At 43.7% G+C, this 18376-nt stretch overlaps 1 protein-coding gene across 1 annotated transcript in view; it reads left to right on the top strand.

Moving 5' to 3' along the window:
- Positions 1-18376, top strand: part of LOC117000306 (VWFA and cache domain-containing protein 1-like) — an 89533-nt gene that overhangs the window by 24622 nt on the left and 46535 nt on the right. The window contains exons 2-3 of the mRNA XM_033067849.2: positions 4005-4067; positions 12327-12475. Of these exons, the coding sequence (XP_032923740.1) occupies positions 4005-4067; positions 12327-12475 (212 nt within the window). The remainder of the gene's footprint in view (positions 1-4004; positions 4068-12326; positions 12476-18376) is intronic.

The following is an 18376-nucleotide window of genomic DNA, read 5'->3' as shown; positions in this document are numbered from 1 at the left end:
CTGATTTCTCTCTCTTATCAAATATTTGTCCTGTTGTCCAAAGCTAAAAGCCAGGTAGTTAAAGGATATGGCATTAAAGGTTATATGGAGGTGCCACAGGAGAATTTCCTAGGAAGCTGCAAGGGCTTTGACCTGCCAGGTACTTGAAGAGCTTAGGAAAGCAAGGGTCTGATACTTTGGGAATGTGTGTTTGGAAAACAAACCTCAGCTTCCCCAGGACTCCATCCAGGGCATCCCCTCCTGGCTGTGCTGAGGAGCTGCTGTGGATCCCTGCAGGTTCCAGGGTTTTCTCACCTGGGCTTGTGTTTGTGCAGCCAAACTGGAGGGCTGGGGAGGGTGAGGAGCAGGAATGATGTGCCCAGGATTTGGGTGTTGCCAGGGATGGTTCTGGGCTTTGTACTCAGCCCCTGGCAGCAGCACTGAGCCTAAACCTGAGCTGAGATCTGCAGCCACAGCCAGGCAAGTGCTGCTGCTCTCCAGTGTCTGAATAACTCCAAAAGAATCCTTAGAAATATTATAATAAGCTTTGAAATGGTAGAATTAGAGAATGATCAGGGTTGGAAGGGACCTTTAACATCAAGTGCAGCTTGATGGCTCCCCACTGGAACCATTAAACCACATCTCCCAGCTCCAGGTCCAGAGCACCTCCAGGGATGGGGGCTCCACCATCTCCCTGAGCAACCTAACCCCAAAAACAGTGAAAAAAATTTCTAATATCTGACCCTAATCTCCTGTCTCAGCTTAAGGCTGTTTCTACTTGTCCTCTTGCTGCTGTGGAAAGTGTCAGGATAAATCAAACTCTCCAACATTATTTTTTTTGGTATTGGAAAGTAGACATTGCTTCAGTCACAGCACTGGCATAGCTCCACCTGGATGTAAAAACAAAGGGGTTTTCCCCAGTTCAGTGCTGCATACAAAGGCAAAGGAAGAAAAATAAAATAAAGGTGGCATTTGAGGGCTTGATGAGGATATGTGTGCTGAGATGTTGGGAGTGGTGGTGGGGATGGAGATATTCCATGTATGCTGGAGGAGCAGCTCAAGGGAAGAGGCTGAACCAGGAGAAGGGATGGATCCAGAGGAAAGGCTGGATGCTGATCCCAAGGAAGGGATGGATGCTGATCCCAGGGAAAGGCTGGATGCTGATCCCAGGGAAAGGCTGAATGGTGAGCCCAAGCAAAGGTTGGGTCCTGATCCCAAGGATGGGCTGGATGCTGATCCAGAGGAAAGGCTGGATGCTGATCCCAAGGATGGGGCTGGATGCTGATCCAGAGGAAAGGCTGGATGCTGATCCCAAGGAAAGGCTGGATCCTGATCCAGAGGAAAGGCTGGATGCTGATCCCAGGGAAAGGCTGAATCCTGATCCCAAGGATGGGCTGGATGCTGATCCCAGGGAAAGGCTGGATGCTGATCCCAAGGAAAGGCTGGATCCTGATCCAGAGGAAAGGCTGGATGCTGATCCCAGGGAAAGGCTGAATCCTGATCCCAGGGAAAGGCTGGATGCTGATCCCAAGGAAAGGCTGGATGCTGATCCCAGGGAAAGGCTGGATGCTGATCCCAGGGAAAGGCTGGATGCTGATCCCAGGGAAAGGCTGGATGCTGATCCCAGGGAAAGGCTGGATGCTGATCCCAAGGAAAGGCTGGATGCTGATCCCAAGGAAAGGCTGGATGCTGATCCAGCACAGCCTCCCCAGTTGGGAGGGCGAGTGGTGCTGGGCTGTGGCAAAGAACGCCGGGCAAGCATCGCATTCAACACGTGTGGGATTGTTCTGTGAGGGAGCTGAGCCTGCTGCCATCTGCTCCACAGAGCCAATTTAACAAGAGGGGTGGGAAGAATGAAGTACAGATGCTAATGGGCTGTGTAAACTGCAGGGCAAGTCCTCCTAAATATTTAGACTGTTTTCCTGAAGTTGTGTGTGGGGCTGATTTTCTCTCCCATGAAGTTCCCTCAATTTTATTTGAGGTTGCCACTTAGCTCTGATTTTCTGCTTAAAGTTAGGGCACTTTTAAGTCAGTGAAATTAGCTTAAATATTTTTTTTTATTATTTCCTGGGGTGGAATTGTGCCCAGGAATTCTTGAGTAGGGAGCAGATATCCCGAGCAGGGACTGGATCCAGGCAGGGGCTGAGCAGTTCATGTGTAGCCTCAGGGTTGGATTCTCAATCCTTACTCGATTTTTACTGTTGGTTTACTCATTATTTGTGCTCAGTTTGAGTAAGAAATCCCTGCTCCCCCCTCTCTGCCATGCACAGTGCTTTTAATTAAAACAACAGAATATACCAGAGCATTTTAAAGAAATCAGTTAATTCAAAATAGGTTAAAAGCCAAGCCAAATAAATTCCTGCTGTCATTGTGACTCTTACATAACCATGGATGATGTTCTCTGGCATTATTTTGCAAGTTCATAAACGGGCTACATGTGAAAAGGGTGGAAGAAGGGTCAGCTTTGTGCTAGGGACAGAAAGCTCCATTCTCAGGGGCTGACAGTCGATTTCCTCCACATTCCTTTTGATGTCTGCACACTAAACGCTGCATGGACAGAAAAATTCAATTCATTTAAAACATTTTGCATCAAAATGACATGCTTTAATGTATCTCCTTCTGATGTTTAAGTTATCTTTTCATCTCCTGAGGGAGGAAAAAAAAAAAAAGCCAATGTGTTTGTAGTTAAAGTACCCAAGCAGAACTTTAAACAAAGGTCTTGATGAAGAGGAAGTCTCCATGTACAGGCAGCTTTTAAGAGTAGATACCTTTCTTTTTTTCTCCCCTGCCCCCCCTTCTTGGATCTCTGAGCCTTGTAAGCCAAGGAGATTTATTGCTGCCCTTCCAAATGCTTCTTCAGAATGAAGAGTTCACATTTTTGAAATTCCTCAAGCCCTCAGCAGGGAGAGGGATGAGGGGAAGTGATGATGGTGAGCGCACCAAAGGATTTTCCAGGCTGGTTTTGCCAGTCCTGGCTGCCTGTAGCTGTGCTGGGAGGGAATCAGCTGAACCTGCATCAAAAAAACTCCTGGAGCTGTGGACTCCAGGAGTTGTCAGGGAGATGAATTTGGATGAAATTTAAACTTTTTGGTGATTGCAGTTGTTATTGCTGATAATACAACCCAGGGTGTTTGGGAATTCCTGTCCTTCGCCAGATGCAGTGTCACTGATAGGAGTGGGATCCATTCCCTCAGTGAAATCCCAAAATAGCCCCCATTTATTGCTCTTACAGCTCTTACTGTTGTTAAGAGACCTAAGGAGTATTTTAGGGATTTTGTGCATTTTCTAGTGGGGGTGGCCCCACTGTGCCCAGGGGGAAAGCTGCCCTTGGAAGTGAGGAATCAGGCAAGAGAAGCTTAAGTGATCAGGTAGACTTTTTAGGAGTGTTGTTGGTGTAACCCCAAATCTTTCCAGTCTTATTTTTCAGACTGGAAGCAGAATATAACAAATTGTTGAGTGTTTTTCCTTCTGTCTGTGAACAGGGATGGCAGCATGACTGTCACTGTCCCCCTGGGAACTGAGCTTCCCACAGGAGCACAGAGCTCTCACTTCCATCTTCTGATACATCTTTTTTATTTTTTTATTTTGGCTATTAATGAGATTGATCTGCTTGTCTCAAATTGGGTCTCACTTGTCTCTTTCCACATATTAAATTTATCTAAATTTGGCTCCCAGCCTCTCATGTTTTAGTTGGAAACAAATGCTTTTAAAAGTAGTTATACTGGGTTAAATGTTTAGCAAAAGAGGGGTCATAGTTTGCACGTGGAACTATTTTTAGCACATTGTGTCAGTTTGGTAAATAAACAGATGTTTGGGAAAAAAAGCCCTGTTCTTCTTTGCCTTCCAAATCAGCCTCTCCATGCAGATCCCACATGGAGACATGATTCCCTTTGGGAAGCCTGGCACTGGGAGAGCCCAGGTCCTGCTCTGACCCCATTCCCTCACCCATCCACCTTGGGAGCTGCTCTGCTGTGACATTTATGACAAAAAAACCTCTCACACATCCTTTCTGGTTTCTCTTGCAGAGGATATTCAACTCTTTCGTGTACACGGAGAAAATATCGAATGGAGAAAGCGAAGTTCAACAGGTGAGTCCCAAAATTCCCACCTCCACTGGCACAGTGAGCTCAGGGAATTCTTCCTGCCTGGGTTTGTGGCTCCTTTCAAACCTCAGTGGAATAGGATACAAATGGGGATGGGCTGCCTGTGCTGATGATGCTTTTGAGAATTTTGCATTTCCATCTGCTTGGTTTGGGGCTGCCCTTTGGGAACAAAAGAACCCTCATGAAGTGGCTCCCATTAATTTTCAGGCTTTCATGTTGGAACTGTCTCTTTTTCAATTTCAAATTCAAAGTAAACCCATTCATATTATTATGATGTGGAAATGGTGTTTTGTGGAAATCACAGGTGTGGTTGAGAGGTGCTTGTAATTTTGTGGGGTTTTACAGGAACACATTTCAACATTTAACTCTTCAATTTAACATTGAGATAATACATGGGCAGTTTGCATTTTAATACATGTGTGTAGATTTTTAAAATTCATTTTGGATCAGTTTTCAAACAGATCAAGTAGGTCATGTTTTATTCTGTCAGAAATTAAATACCAGTTATGTTTGTGGTAAAGGTTTTGGTTGAAGAAATGGAACAAAGAACCAGCTTTTCTTCCCAATTTAATCAAGAATCTTCAGGAGTAACCTGACCTTTCTAGACCCCTATCAAACCAGTTCTAATGTTCAGAAGCTCCTCAGAGTGGGGCTTTCCCTGGGGAAGGGAGAGCTGCTGCTCAGCCCCATTGTGGTTCCCAGAGCAGTCAGTGCATGGCATGTTTGTGTGGATTCAGAGTGCTCATGGAATTCAGAAACAATTACACTGCAAGTTGTGCTTCCTGGAAATGGTGACATTTCCAGTCTTCTTTGTTTTTTTTTTTTTTTTTTTACTGAGGAAGAAGTCAAAGCAGAGCTGGTTCAAATGGGATTGTAAGGAACTTTTTGGTTGGAAAAGACTTTTAAGACTATTGAGTGCAGCAGTGCCAAGGCCACCTGGTGTCCCCAAGTGCCACATCCACAGGGCTTTTAAATCCCTCCAGGGATGGGGACTCCTGGGCAGCTGTGCCAGGGCTGGAAAACCCAAATAATCCAATCTAAACCTCCCTTGGCAGAGCTTGGGGCTGTTCCCTCTGCTCCTGTCCCTGGTCCCAGATCCCAAACCCCCCGGTGTCCCCTCCTGGCAGGGACTTGTGCAGAGCCAGAAATTCCCCCTGAGCCTCCTTTTCTCCAGGCTGAGCCCCCCCAGCTCCCTCAGGGATTCTCCAGCCCCTTCCCAGCTCCCTCAGGGATTCTCCAGCCCCTTCCCCTTCCCCTCAGGGATTCTCCAGCCCCTTCCCAGCTCCCTCAGGGATTCTCCAGCCCCTTCCCAGCTCCCTCAGGGATTCTCCAGCCCCTTTCCAGCTCCCTCAGCCCCTCCTGATGCTCCAAATCCTTCCCAGCCCTTTGGAGGTTTTGGCTCCCCTGTAGCCATGCCCAGGTGGGTGCTTACAAGCATGGGAATATAATTGTCACCTGATTTTAACAGCTGAAATCCCAAAGCATCCCCACATCCCTCAGATGGGTTCTCTGGCTCTGTGCTGTGGAGGGCAGCATTTCCAGGAGTGTTTCTGGGTGGTCTGTGCTCCACAGAAGGGCCATGTGGGCTGGATCAGATGTATCAGATGGCTTTTGAAAGGCAAAAGTGTTTTTGGGAAACCAAGAAACTGGATTAAAACTTCTTTGAAGTCCTGACTATGGATTCTCCACTGAGGAAAAGACAGTCCTTATTTCCAGGGCAGATGTCTGTGTTCATCCCAAGTGGATTTAAAGAGCTGTCCAAACACTGGAGGTGGGGTGATGGATTGGGAGCTGTCAGGGGAGCACACAGGGCTCTGTAAAGTGTAATTACTGTGGTTAAAAGCTCTACAGTGAAGTGGAAGGAAGAATAATTGAGCACTTCTGGTTCATTAATAACCAGATCTTTTAGCCCTAATGAATCCCCAGCAACAGAACCTGAATTTTATAAGAGTGGGACATTGAATGGGATCATCTTGAGCAAAGGCAAACAAATGTAAGCAAATGAAATCCCCTGCCAGAGAAATCTCATTTCTGCTTTGGTCATTCATTAACATTTTTGTAGCAACTGATATCCAAAGGCAATTAATGACAGTTTTATGTCAGGAATTTTTTTTTTATTTTGGCAGAGTGCTGGATTGTTGTGGGGGTGGTGGGTTTTTTATACCAAACCATGTAAATAATGACTCTCAGTTTATTGAAAGAGTGAAAGATTCCAGCTGTTGGCCTTCAGGCCTAACTGTTCAATACCTTTGGCTTTCTTTGTGCCACACAAGGAGCAGTTTTAGCTCTCAGCATTGGACTGGTTGCACTTTGAAGGTCTGCAGCTATAGAATTACTGTTGTACCTCACAGACAAAACCTTTTCTGCTTTGAATAGGTTATTAAAAATGGCATGGCAATGGCCAAAAATAACTTGGATTCCTTCCCTGAGAGTCATTTCAGTATCACAGAACTCTCTTATGATATGAGAATGCAGTGGTGTGAGTTAGTGGTGTAAATAAAGTGGGAGAGGAGGAGTTTTATGAGGGGAAAATCAATATTAGCTGATTTCAAGGAAGTCAGTGTGTGTTCAGTGTCCTGCCAGACATCTGCTTTCTGTGATGTGGAGAGAGATCTCCACACAGGAGAGGGGGTGAAATGGTCTCCAGCAGGAGTAGATTTACCAGCTTTGAGGAGAAAAGGCTTGAAAAGCTCAGACCATGCTGCTGGTGGGTTGGATTTTTAGTTTGGTTGGTTTTGGACTGGGCAGAGAGGTCTTTGGGGAGGAAGTAGATCTGAAATGTGCTGAAAAAATTACATTTAGCTGTGGAGCACATCATGTTCCCTGGCTGTGAAAAGTGGTGTGTTCACACACACTTTAATGAATTGTGAGCCTCACAATAAAAGGCAATTATTGTGTGTTTAATGTACTTCCAGAATGATTCAGGCATTGTGGCCCTCTCTCTAGGTTTTGCTGTGCATCCTGTTTAACATCTTCCTTGGAATAAATCTTGGGAAGCTTTGCCAGAGGTACTGGCCAGTAGAAAACCTCAAATGAGTGCTGGTTTCCGTGACAAAATGCACATTGGGAAGTGGTTTCCTGCATCCTGGTTGCAATAATGGAATATATTTTCAGTGGCATCCAGAGAAGCAGGAACTGGGACTTTCCACGAGGGAGAATGGACTTTAGTTGAAGGAGGGGAGCTTTAAATGGGATTTTAGGGAGAAATTCTTCCAGGTGAGGGTGGGGAGGCCACAGAAGCCCTGGAAATGTCCAAGGCCAGGCTGGAGCACCATGGAAAGTGTCCCTGCCCATGGTGGGGTGGAACAAAATGATCCTTAAGGTGCCTCCCAACCCAAACCATTCCAGGATTCCATGAGTGGTTAGAATCCATTAGAACAGAGGTGTGGGATGAAGCTGGAGGTGATTCTGTGATCCTTCCCTGAGCCACACAGATGAAAAATAAACAGCATTAAAAGTTTCCTGGATGAGGAATCCATGGATGCACAGTTGGGATAGAGCAGCAGGATGAATGCCTGGTGGATGTTGGAGAGAGATGCTTTTTTCCAGATTTTTCTGGTTTATAGAGGGAATTTAAACCTCAGAATTCTAACTCAGCTCTTCCATGTGTAAGCAATCCTCTGCAAGGAACTTGACAGTGTTAAATCCCTGCCTGTGAGTCCGTCCTGGCATCCCTGCCTGTCAACTCCACTGATGCATATTTTATATACAGGCTTGGAAACATGAAAAATACCTTGGCTTTCAAGCTGCAGCCAGAAATAAAACCTCACCTTGGAGCTCTGCTTTCCCTCAGAGCTCCCTGCAAAGAGAAGACTTCAGAGCTGTGGAGCTTTGAGGGGGAAGAAGCTTTATAAAAAAAGCTCGAGGGAACGATGCAAATGAGGGAAATGTCTCTGGGAAAATTAGAGGAGCTCAGTGATGTTGTGATGAAAGGTTGTCAGTGGAGATGGTGACAATTGAAGTGCAGTACCCAGGGGTGCTGCAGTAATAGAAACAGGTGTTACAGTCCAACCTGTCTGCAAACCCAAGGGCTTTGGCTGCGTGTCAGCTGCCAGAGGAAATCCAGGGAAAGCAGAGCTAATGGCTGCATTGTTCCAGAGAGCACTCACTGCTTATTGTGCTGTTTATTAACATTGAGGGGAAAACACAGAAATCTGAAAAATGCCCAAGGAGGCTTCCCCTTGCTGTTGTTTTTGAGATGAGGCAAAAAGTGCTTTGTGTAGGATAATAATATTTTATGTCAATCCCAAGGTATCCAGATTCATTTCAGTCTCCATTAAAATGGGTGAATTGAAGCATTTCTGTGGGAGCAGGAAGTGTCTGTCACACTTGGTGTGACAGGTGTGGGACACCCCTGCCCCTTTTCTGTGCCTGACTGAGGGCACAATTTTCCATTTTGCCTTAAAAATGCTTCAACAGCTTTGTAAGCATGGTTTCATATTCAGGGTTCTGTCCTTTCATTATTTGTTATCTCTCTTTCTCTACTTTGGAGGTTTTGGAGCCAGTGTGGGTCTGGCATCCATCAGCATCCAGCAGCTCCTCAGCTCCAGGCAGGTTAAAAAAAGCAGGGTATGTGTTGGATAAAAACTTCAGGTTTTTATTTAGAAAGAGGAGAAGGTGATTTAAGCCTGCAGCTTTTACTGTGACAGCAGCTGAGTGCATCACCCTGAAAAGGGAATAAAGTTTGGGAGGGAGGTGAAGCCCAGCTATGGAATTAAAGTTTGTTTTATTAGGCTTCATCTGGGTGATACTTCTCGATTTGATGAATTAGAATATTTAATTCTCAGTTAAATTATCATGGTTTCTTATCACAGTTTATTCATTTGAAGAAATTTTCAATTATTTTTGGATCATCTTGCCCTTGGTGGCTTTATTGAGTTCGCTGGTTTTGAAGTGATTTGGATCATTGGGAGCTTTGTTATCAGAGGCAATATTTTTAGAGTTCTTTAGATCAGACAAAGTCAGTTCTTGCAGCCATGAGCAGGGAATGGTGTCTGGAGCTCTGGGAGGTTTCAGATCCCTCCTTGCTGACACGCACTTGACTCCTGCCCCGACCCAGGCGCTGGATCCCATTTCAGAAAAATAACGGGATGGCTTTGAGCCATCCAGAGGTTTTTCCATGGGAGACACAGATTGGGAACAAAGCATTTGCTTTTTGTCAGCTTCTGAAGTACAGGATCTTCTGAAAAACAGATTTGTCAGATCTTTAGTCTCAGCACAGCAGGGTGAAATTCAAAGGCTGTGGGGTGCTTTTATCGTTCAACCTAGAAGGTGAAAACTCATCAGCACCAAACCCTCAGCTAGAGCAGCATTCATTTATCAGAGAGCAGCTCTGATTCCAAACCAGAGGCCTTTTGTTCTGCAGCCCTGTGATGGTTTTGTGGCTGCTAATGATGCTCTGCAAACTTCAGCTCTCTCCCCTCTTCCTGATTCCAAGTAAAGAGGAATCTCAGATTCAGATATCTGGTTTACCTTGGCATTTCGTTTGCCCAGACTGAGAGGAGAACTTTGTACCCACCAAATCTAAGTGCTTTGATTTAGGAAACTTGGCTTGTGTTTGTTTGAGACCCTCCAGGAGAATCCACTTTTAAAGAGCACATTTGAAGGGTACAGCCAGACAAAAAGAAAGTTTACTGGAAACCAGAGAAGGATCTCCCCAACAGCTTATTATCTTAACAACTGGGAGCAATTTAATAGTGCTGGATGTGGAACATGGAGGAGCCCATTAGCAGGCCTCTGGTGCCTGGGCAATAAATCATTCCACAGAACTAATTAGGTGTAATTCTGCAAGTCATTTGAGCAGGGTCCTATTAAACCTGTGCTCCTTGGAGACCTGTCACGGAGCTGCAGCATTCCCTGGGAGCAGGGGAGGCAGAGCAGTGCTGTTATCAGCTCCTTCCCCACAGAACCGAGTAAATCATGACAAAATGGGCTGTTGGTAAGAGTTAGCACAGACATTTGTTAGTGCAGGGGATCTGGAAAATCCAGGGCTGTTCCCCAGCACACAAAAGCAGCAGCACTGTTAAATCATCCCTGTAGGGTTTGGGGTGTGCAGGGAGCAGGGGTGCTATGGGTTGAGGGGCTGATTTAGCTCTGGGGAAGTTTGCAGAAATGCAAAATAGTATTTCTGATTATTCAACACCTCTGTCTGTTGCTTAGAGATGATTCTTTCATTTGGGATGCGTGTGGCTGATTATTAAATATATAATTGGTTGGTGTGATAGGGATGCAGAATATGCAGAAGAAAAAAAAAAATAAAAGCCAGATCCATTTCATCAATTCCTGCCTTTGATGAAAGACCAGGAGTGAAAGTCTCAGGAAATATTCCTTGTAAAACCTGCTGCCTCCTGGTAACTGTGTTTACTGTCCTGTTTGCTCCAGGAGCAGCCACAGATCTTTCCTTTGCCTTTTCCCTGGCACTCATTAGCCAGGCTCGTTGTGAGGTGCCTAATGAGGGGACACAAAGGAGCTCTGATGTGACAGCACAGTCACTCCAGCCTGGGACATGTCCCAGCAGGCTCAGCCCTTCCCAGAGCCTGGAATCTGCCTGGCATGGAGAGGCAGAGCTGCCACCAGCCCTCAGGTCACACCAGCCTGCAAGTATTTGCTGGCAAAAAAATCATTAATTTTACTTCTATTTAATTTTTTCCCCAGAAGCATTTAAAAAAGAAGGGTTGAAGTACCCAATTTGCTATTTCCAAAGTGAGGCACCCTAATTATTTTTAATGGTCTGAGAATTGCATGGGAGGGGCCACAAGCTGTTTGTTTTCACTTTGTGAAGAGAGCAAAACTGGCTCTAACAAATCACAGTGTAACCTCTAAACCTTGTCCTGATTTATCAGGAGTCCCCTCGGACAACAAAAGGCTTCAGGAGGAATTTCACCGGTGTGACTTTTGTCATTATTTTCTTGCTGCTGTATTACATCATCAATTAGAGGTTTTACAGTTTGTATTGAAGCTGTGGATTGTGAGGAGGCACAGTGAGCTTTGGATCAATGAGGAAAATTATTGCAGTTTTTGTTTTGTTTTGGTTTGGTTTTTGTTTTTTTTTTTTTTGCTAGAGTTGGGATTATAAGCCTGAGAGACAGTATTTCTTGTTTGGATTCACGTATTTATTTTCAGGTATTTATTAATTCTTACTTACATTACAGTGAGTTCTACAGCACTTCTAGCTAGCAAGCTAAAAATGGTGATGGGTATTATTTTCTACAAGATCTTTTAAGGGCCAATCTGTCCAATTAAGAAATGCCACCTAAATTATTTTTACTTTTAACCTAGTAACTAATCACCCATGACCTGCAATGCAGATTTTTCTGTCCAATGACAAAAATACCACCCAGACTCATGAAGAAGAAGGTGAAGAAACCTCTGCCCTAAAACTTTCATCTTGCCCTCTATATATTACTTATTCTAAAACCTCAAATTCCAAGTTTTCCACCATGTGATATTACACATTTTTGTTGAAACTACACACCATGATCCCAGTTCTGTCATTCAATTTTGGAAGCTTTCTCCACAGCCTCAGGTCAAATTCAGAGTTCTCCTGGGGGTCAGTGCCTGTCAGCACAGAAAGTTTAAAATTCCCAGTTTCCAGGGATCCAACAGAAAACCACCCAGGCACTGCTCAGCCTCCCAGGAAGGCAGCAGGGAATGCAGCAGTAAAACAACATCTGGCATGGCTTATTTTGCCCAAATCTCCATGAAAGAAGTGCTGAAATATTTCTGCACAGATAGACCTGATGGGGAGGGTGCTGAGGAGCAGAGGAAGATTCATGGCTGGATTTGGGTTATTTGGGTTCCTGAGGTTGCTCCCATCAGCAGGAGATTTGCTGCTGGCTCTTTGCATTTCATTATTTGAGCTTTCCTGAGGTGTCCATGTATAGAACTTCAATAAATTGACTTGTGGCCTGTTTTATTCTCCATCACATCCTTGGAGCCAGCACCTCAATGTCACATCCAGCTGTCAGTTCTCAGTGCAAGTTTATCTAATGGAAATCACACTTTTCACACATGCTGAGCTCAGTTAAAGCACCCATTGGTGGCTGGTAAATGTGTTTTATTTTCTTGTATTTCCTTGCTGCAGCCCCAATGAATTACTTAACTTCTTGCTTCAGCCACAAAAATAAAAACACAACGAGCAAATCAGAAAACAGTTGTCTTTAACACAGGTTTTAATTGCTTGTTAAGGAATGGAGTAATACAGAGAAACTGGATTGATTTTAAACTTCCTGATTTTTTTTTCAGTTGGCAAAGAAAATCCGTGAGAAGTTCAACCGGTACTTGGACGTTGTGAATCGGAACAAGCAGGTGGTGGAAGCTTCCTACACTGCTCACCTCACCTCCCCCCTGACTGCCATCCAGGACTGCTGCACCATCCCACCATCCATGATGGAGTGAGTAGGAAATTCTGGGATCTGGGAAGAAAACAAGGGTTTCTTTGTGAAATAACCTGAGTTTTCTGCTCCTTTGGATAAAAACAGAGAAAGCACAGCTCCTTATCTTGTCCTCAGCTTCTTTTACATTTCTGCCACACCAGTGTTTAATGATGGGCTTTAAAGAAGAGCTGGGAATCAGCTGGAAGCAATAAAAGGAAGCAAGTTTGTTCATAGTGTTCTATACAAAAAGAGTCTGTCTAGGTCCAAGGCACTGTTTTTGCACTGAGACACTGCTTGCCCTCAATAACTCTCCTCAGGCTGGTCATGGGACTTCTGTGTCCTTTGAAGTAGCCAAAATCACGAGTTGGTCAGTGCATCACATGCTAACAGCACTGTGTTCCAGTTTAATCAGGCTGACATGCTGCTGTTTGATAGCAGAGGTTTAAGGAAATCGAGTCCATTGCTTGGAAACTGGATTTGTTCATGTCCCATCTGGTTTGGTTTTAAATGCAGGAGTTTTGAGCAGTAAATCCAGGCACTTGGTTGTCTTTAATAATTTCTGTTATCATTTCTTGAACCATTTCTGTTGTGCTGCATATTTGCAGAGATTTATTTGGGTTTTCTAACTGTAGGGATGTGTGATAGAAGCTCTGATTTTTCCAATAAAAGAGGAGTGATTTTCTTGAAATGCTGAACATATGAAACATTTACTTCCATGTGGGCTTGAAAAGAACAAGAGTAACTTTCTGTTTGTGCAAGCCTTGATTACAGGCTGATTTTTATTGTTTATATCTCAGTCTGATTTAAAAACATTTGAGAGGGAGGAAGGTAATTTGGGTCATCAGGTGACTCCAAGGTCACAGATTTGGAATTCTCTGAGCAGTTCCTGCTGGACAAGGTGGAAAATGCTGGCACATCCAGGCTGTTGGCAGTGTGGACAAAAGGGTCAGGAATTCTTGGAGGATGAAAACCTTTCAGCCCTCTGATCACAAAATCCATGCAGGAATCACCAGGCAGCAGGAACACCTTCCAAACCAGGGCTGAGGGGAAGGAGAAATGAGATTTAGCACCCCCTTGTCAGTGTGGCCTCATTTCTCATTAAAAAGAGAAATCTGCTTTTAGTCTGGAAATTCAGTGAATTCCTTTTCACTTTGTCCTCCCAAATTGCATAGCTTGGAAGTCCTGTAAAATTTCTTTACCTGTGGTGAACTTGCATAAGGATCATTGCCAGGATCATTTCAAACACAAACACTCTTTAAAGCAAAGCAGAGGGGTGAATTTGTTGTTTGCACTGCTCCTCATTCAGGCTGTACAATGAGATTCTCATTATTCAGTTACTTGGATCAATAATTAAGTGGTTCCCAGATCAGTTTATCAGCTGCAGGATGTTCTGGACCTTGGCAAGAGCTGCTTGAGGCTTATCTGACCATTGGGACCCAGTGCTGTCTGTAGGAATCATCTGCAAGGCAAAAAAAAAAAAAAAAGTAAAAATGTATTTTGTTTGAAAATTCCAAGTTTTTGTTAATTGCCTGATTTGTCTAAATGTTTCTGCCATAATTTCAGTTTTTCTCCCCTTTCTGCCTGTCCCATCTGCTGCTCTTCCCTTCCTTTTCCTTCCCTGTGGATCACCTTTCTGGGAGATTCCCCATTTTGGTTAAAATAGCAGGAAAGAAGCTGATTCACCTGGAGAGTGTGATTGTATTTTGAATTCTTCCATGTTTAATTGATGGACTAATTGGGCCTGCACTTGCAGGAAGTTAAATTGGGTGTGCTGCTGCTGGTAACAGCTTATCCTTGGTGTTAAAAATGTTCAATGTTGGTGTTAAAGCAACAATAATTATAATTTTCTAGTTAAAGTATTTATTAACTGTTGCTGCAGAAGAGGTCACCTGGAAAAAGAGCCAGATTTGTCTGTGAAAATTGCTTTTTCCATGAGATCCTTTGCCTTAGGTTGTGCCTTGGCCTTGGCTGAGTCCTGTGGTTTTTGTTCTGTGAAATGTTTGTGTCACAACTCCTGAACTCTGTGTGCTCTTTATCTGGATGTTTCCTTGTGTGGCCTCTTTATTTGAGCAAATATTTGGGGCAAGAACAGTGCCAGAGGTGCATTATCTTCTATTTTTGAGTAATTTGAAAGTTTCCCCACAGTGTTTAAAGCTGTTCATCATGTGGTGTTCAACCTCTTATTGTCCAACTTAGTGACCTTGAATTGGGAATGCAGCAAGTTTGGATTGGTTTGGGGAAAATTAACTTGGAAAGGATTTTTAAATTATTATTATTATTCATTTTTTTTTTTAATAGATTGCTGACTTCAGTTTGTATCTGTTGTTACCATTAACAAAATTTTCCAGGAGTTTGCTCGTATTGCTCCTGAAAATCCAAGCGTTAGTTTGTCATGTTGCTTGGGATAAACTGTGAGATTTCCACACCTGGTGACTATAAATAAATGATAGAAAACAGGACCTAACAAAGCACAAACTGGGCTAGAAAATGAGGCTGGCATTTAAATTGGCTGTTTAATGAGTAGTGAGATATGACAGGGAAAGCAATATTTATTTTATTGCCATTACATGGTGTTGGGTTAGATGAGAGAGTTTCTGTGTGATTCCAGTCTGGATTAAAATTCCCAGCCTGACTGTGCTTTCTGTATATTTGTATCATATTCTGGTTTCAGTGGTGTAAGACCAGCAGTTGTGTTTGTGCCCCCTCCAAGGCAGGGTTGTGCAATGGAACCACCTTGGTTTGGAAAGTGGTGGAAATAAATAAATTGGAATTTGCAAACCCAGCTGGATGAGGCAGCACAGTTGGTGGCTATCGAGTGGTTTTGGCAAGGCCTTAATTCAACAAATATTTCCTGATAAAATTACACTCAGCTGCTTTACCAAAGGCTCTGAATGTGCTTGGGCTCAGGGAAATAATCCCACACCTAAATCCATGTGCAGGGACTGCTGAGGAGGGGTGAGCAGGGCAGGGGTTTGGGTTCCCCTTTGGGTTTTGCTGATTGATCCTTGCTCCAGATATCTCTGTTGGCATTTTCAGCTCTACCTCACCAAGCTTTGGGAATGGCACAGGGGCAGGGCAGGGAGCAGAGCTTTCCATGGGGTGGGAATTGGTGCCTGCCCAACCCTCCAGCTGTGTTTGTGTCCCTGGGGTCAGACCCTGGGCACCAGGGACCAGCTCCTTGGGAAGAGGCTGCTCCAGGCAGATTTAATGTGGATAAAGTGCTCCAGGCTCTTAGCAAACTGATGGGAGATAAGGAAAATGGATGTCAAGTGAGATGCATCTTCTAATCCTGGAAGAAATCCCTGCTGGAAAAACAAACCTTTGTGTTTCCTCACCAGCACAGGCTGCTGAATAAGCCATGAGGAATGGATTTCATGCTGTCTCAGACATTCCCTGTCATGATGGAACTGGGTGGTGATTTACCAGACAATGTTTTAATTCAAGTGTCTTTCTCCTGGAGAGGTTAAATACCTTTGTGTACAAGTTGGAGTCTCCTGGTTTTGGTGCCTGAAAGCTCTCAGGAGGTGTTGAGGAAATCTTGGGTCTGGAATGGGCTGGTAGAGCAGCAAAAATAAAGAGAATTTGTTTATCAGGAGTGGGAACTCCTGAGATATGTGTCAGTTGTGAGAAGTGTCTACATAGGGGTTTAAGAAATTTTTGGGAAGCATTAGGGGGTTGGCTTGGGAGTGATGACTGGAATAACTTCATTCATAGAGATGTTACTGGTCTGGATGGCAGCAGGCAGATAAAGAGGTGGTTTATATTGAATATTGGCAGATGAAAAGAGAATAAACTCCTTCCACTCTAAGAATAAGTTGGATATGTGGGCAATGTTTCAGTATTTGTCTTTTGCCCATTACACAAAATGCCTTTTTCTGGAGAAGTTGTGATTGATGCTCTCTTGTGGGAGATTTCCAGAAGTGGATTTCTGTGGTTCCAGATTTCTGTGGTTCCAGTTTGCCAGGGAAGTTGGTTGTGTTAGGGGCCAGTGCTTTCTCAACACAGCAATCACTGCAGTAGGATCACCTTCCAGGAAAAAAAATAAATTATTCAGATGCATTGGTGAGGAAATGGAGCTGCTCCTGCAGCTTTTCCAACAAAATCTAGATGATGCTTTTAAAGTCTTCCCTGAACTAACCTTGATCCTCCTCTCTGCCCAGTTTTAGGACCCATCACTCTGATGTGCTTCAGCATTCCGTGTCCTGGGGCGTGGCAGGGAAGGGAAATGCAGTTCCTTGGGATGTGAGCAGGGAGAGGGTGCCCCTCACTGCCCCTCCTCCTTGGAGCTGCTGGAATCACCCCCCTTCTCCCCTGGAGCCCACAGATGAATTTCACTGCTGCCTTTCCATGGGAAGTTGCCCCAGGTCTCCAAAATCCATCTGTTCAGGGGCACTGGCATTCATTACTGCTCCCACTCTGGCTGCCTTGCAAGGCAGCTGGAAATCTGTTTTTGCTCTTTATTTAACTATGCTGATAAGAGCTTAGGGAATGCATTAATCCAAATTTGTGGAAGGAGCTGGAATGGAGAAATATTTGTTGGTAAAACACCCTACTTGGCAGTGGTGCATTGCAAACATTAATGGAGCTGTTTGAATAAGGGAGTTTACAAACCTCTATTTGAAAATCATTTACTCCCTGACTGTGATACTGCCTTCAGAAGTGGTCTGGTTTTTCCTTTTTTTTTTTTTTTTTTTTTTTTTTTAACAGATGGTTAAATATTTGCTAATGCAGTTCAATTTTATCACAGCTCTTTCTGTGTTTATCTTTCCTCTCTGGAGCAGTTAAGTGGAGATAACTGAATCCCATTCAGTTCCTTGGCTGCTGCAATATCTGAAGAGCTGCACTTCCAGAGCAGGAGTGGGGGGCCACAATAAATGAAATTTAAGATGTATTTGCTGTTCTGACAGAGTTTCAGGCTGCAGTTAAGCCCAGGATGTTTTAGGAAATGGAGAGACTCTGCACAGTCCTGCCCTTGGCAGCTTTTGTCCATCAAGTGTATTTAGGAAATTTCTCTCCTGGGCTCTTGTTTTTACTTCTAATGTGGGCAAATTCCTCATGAAAAAATGGGATTTGGAATAGAAATTCCTCATGAAAAAATGGGATTTGGAATAGAATTCCTCATGAAAACATGGGATTTGGAATAGAAATTCCTCATGAAAAAATGGAATTTGGAATAGAAATTCCTCATGAAAACATGGGATTTGGAATAGAATTCCTCATGAAAAAATGGGATTTGGAATAGAATTCCTCATGAAAACATGGGATTTGAAATAGAATTTCTCATTAAAAAAGTGAGACTGGGAATAATTTCTGTTCCTGGGTTGAATCCTCCTTCATGATACATTCTCCTTAAATCTGAGAGCAGCTATACACTTGGATTTTTCAAGAATACTTGAAATAATGGGAGCAACTTTGCTGCCTTGCCAGAAGAAATTGTGTAACTGAACCATCAGTAGCTTTTTTTTTTGGGTTGAATTTATTCACAAAAACATTGTTTTCCAGCATTCTGTTTAGATGCAGTGGGAACCCTATATTTAAGTATTTATGTAAAATACGAGTTAAAATCTTGCCTTGCAATCAAACCAACAAGGCCTAGTCGGGAATTTCAAAGGAAACACTGAATTTTGAGTGAACTTATGTAATTTCATTTGCATATTAATGTCAGCTTGAATTTGTATAAACTCAGAGAAAAGGCAAAAAAAAAGAGAATTAAAACAATACGAAGCCCTGAGCAGCTGCTCAAGTGCCATTTTTATCCACAGCTCCCTCATTTTCCCCTTAAACTCCAAACACACAAAAGAAGTTGATTTACACTGTAAATTCAGGCCGAGCAAAATCCAATTGGAGCTCACTCGAGCAGCGTTTTGATGTCGGATTCAAAGCTCCTGCAAATTCATTTTATCTCCTCCGCTCGCCCAT

The sequence above is a fragment of the Catharus ustulatus genome, chromosome 9 (assembly GCF_009819885.2).
Source record: "Catharus ustulatus isolate bCatUst1 chromosome 9, bCatUst1.pri.v2, whole genome shotgun sequence".
NCBI classification, from domain to species: Eukaryota; Metazoa; Chordata; class Aves; order Passeriformes; family Turdidae; genus Catharus; species Catharus ustulatus.
The sequence above is the reverse complement of the archived record's forward strand: the minus strand, read 5'-3'. Positions and strand labels throughout refer to the sequence as shown.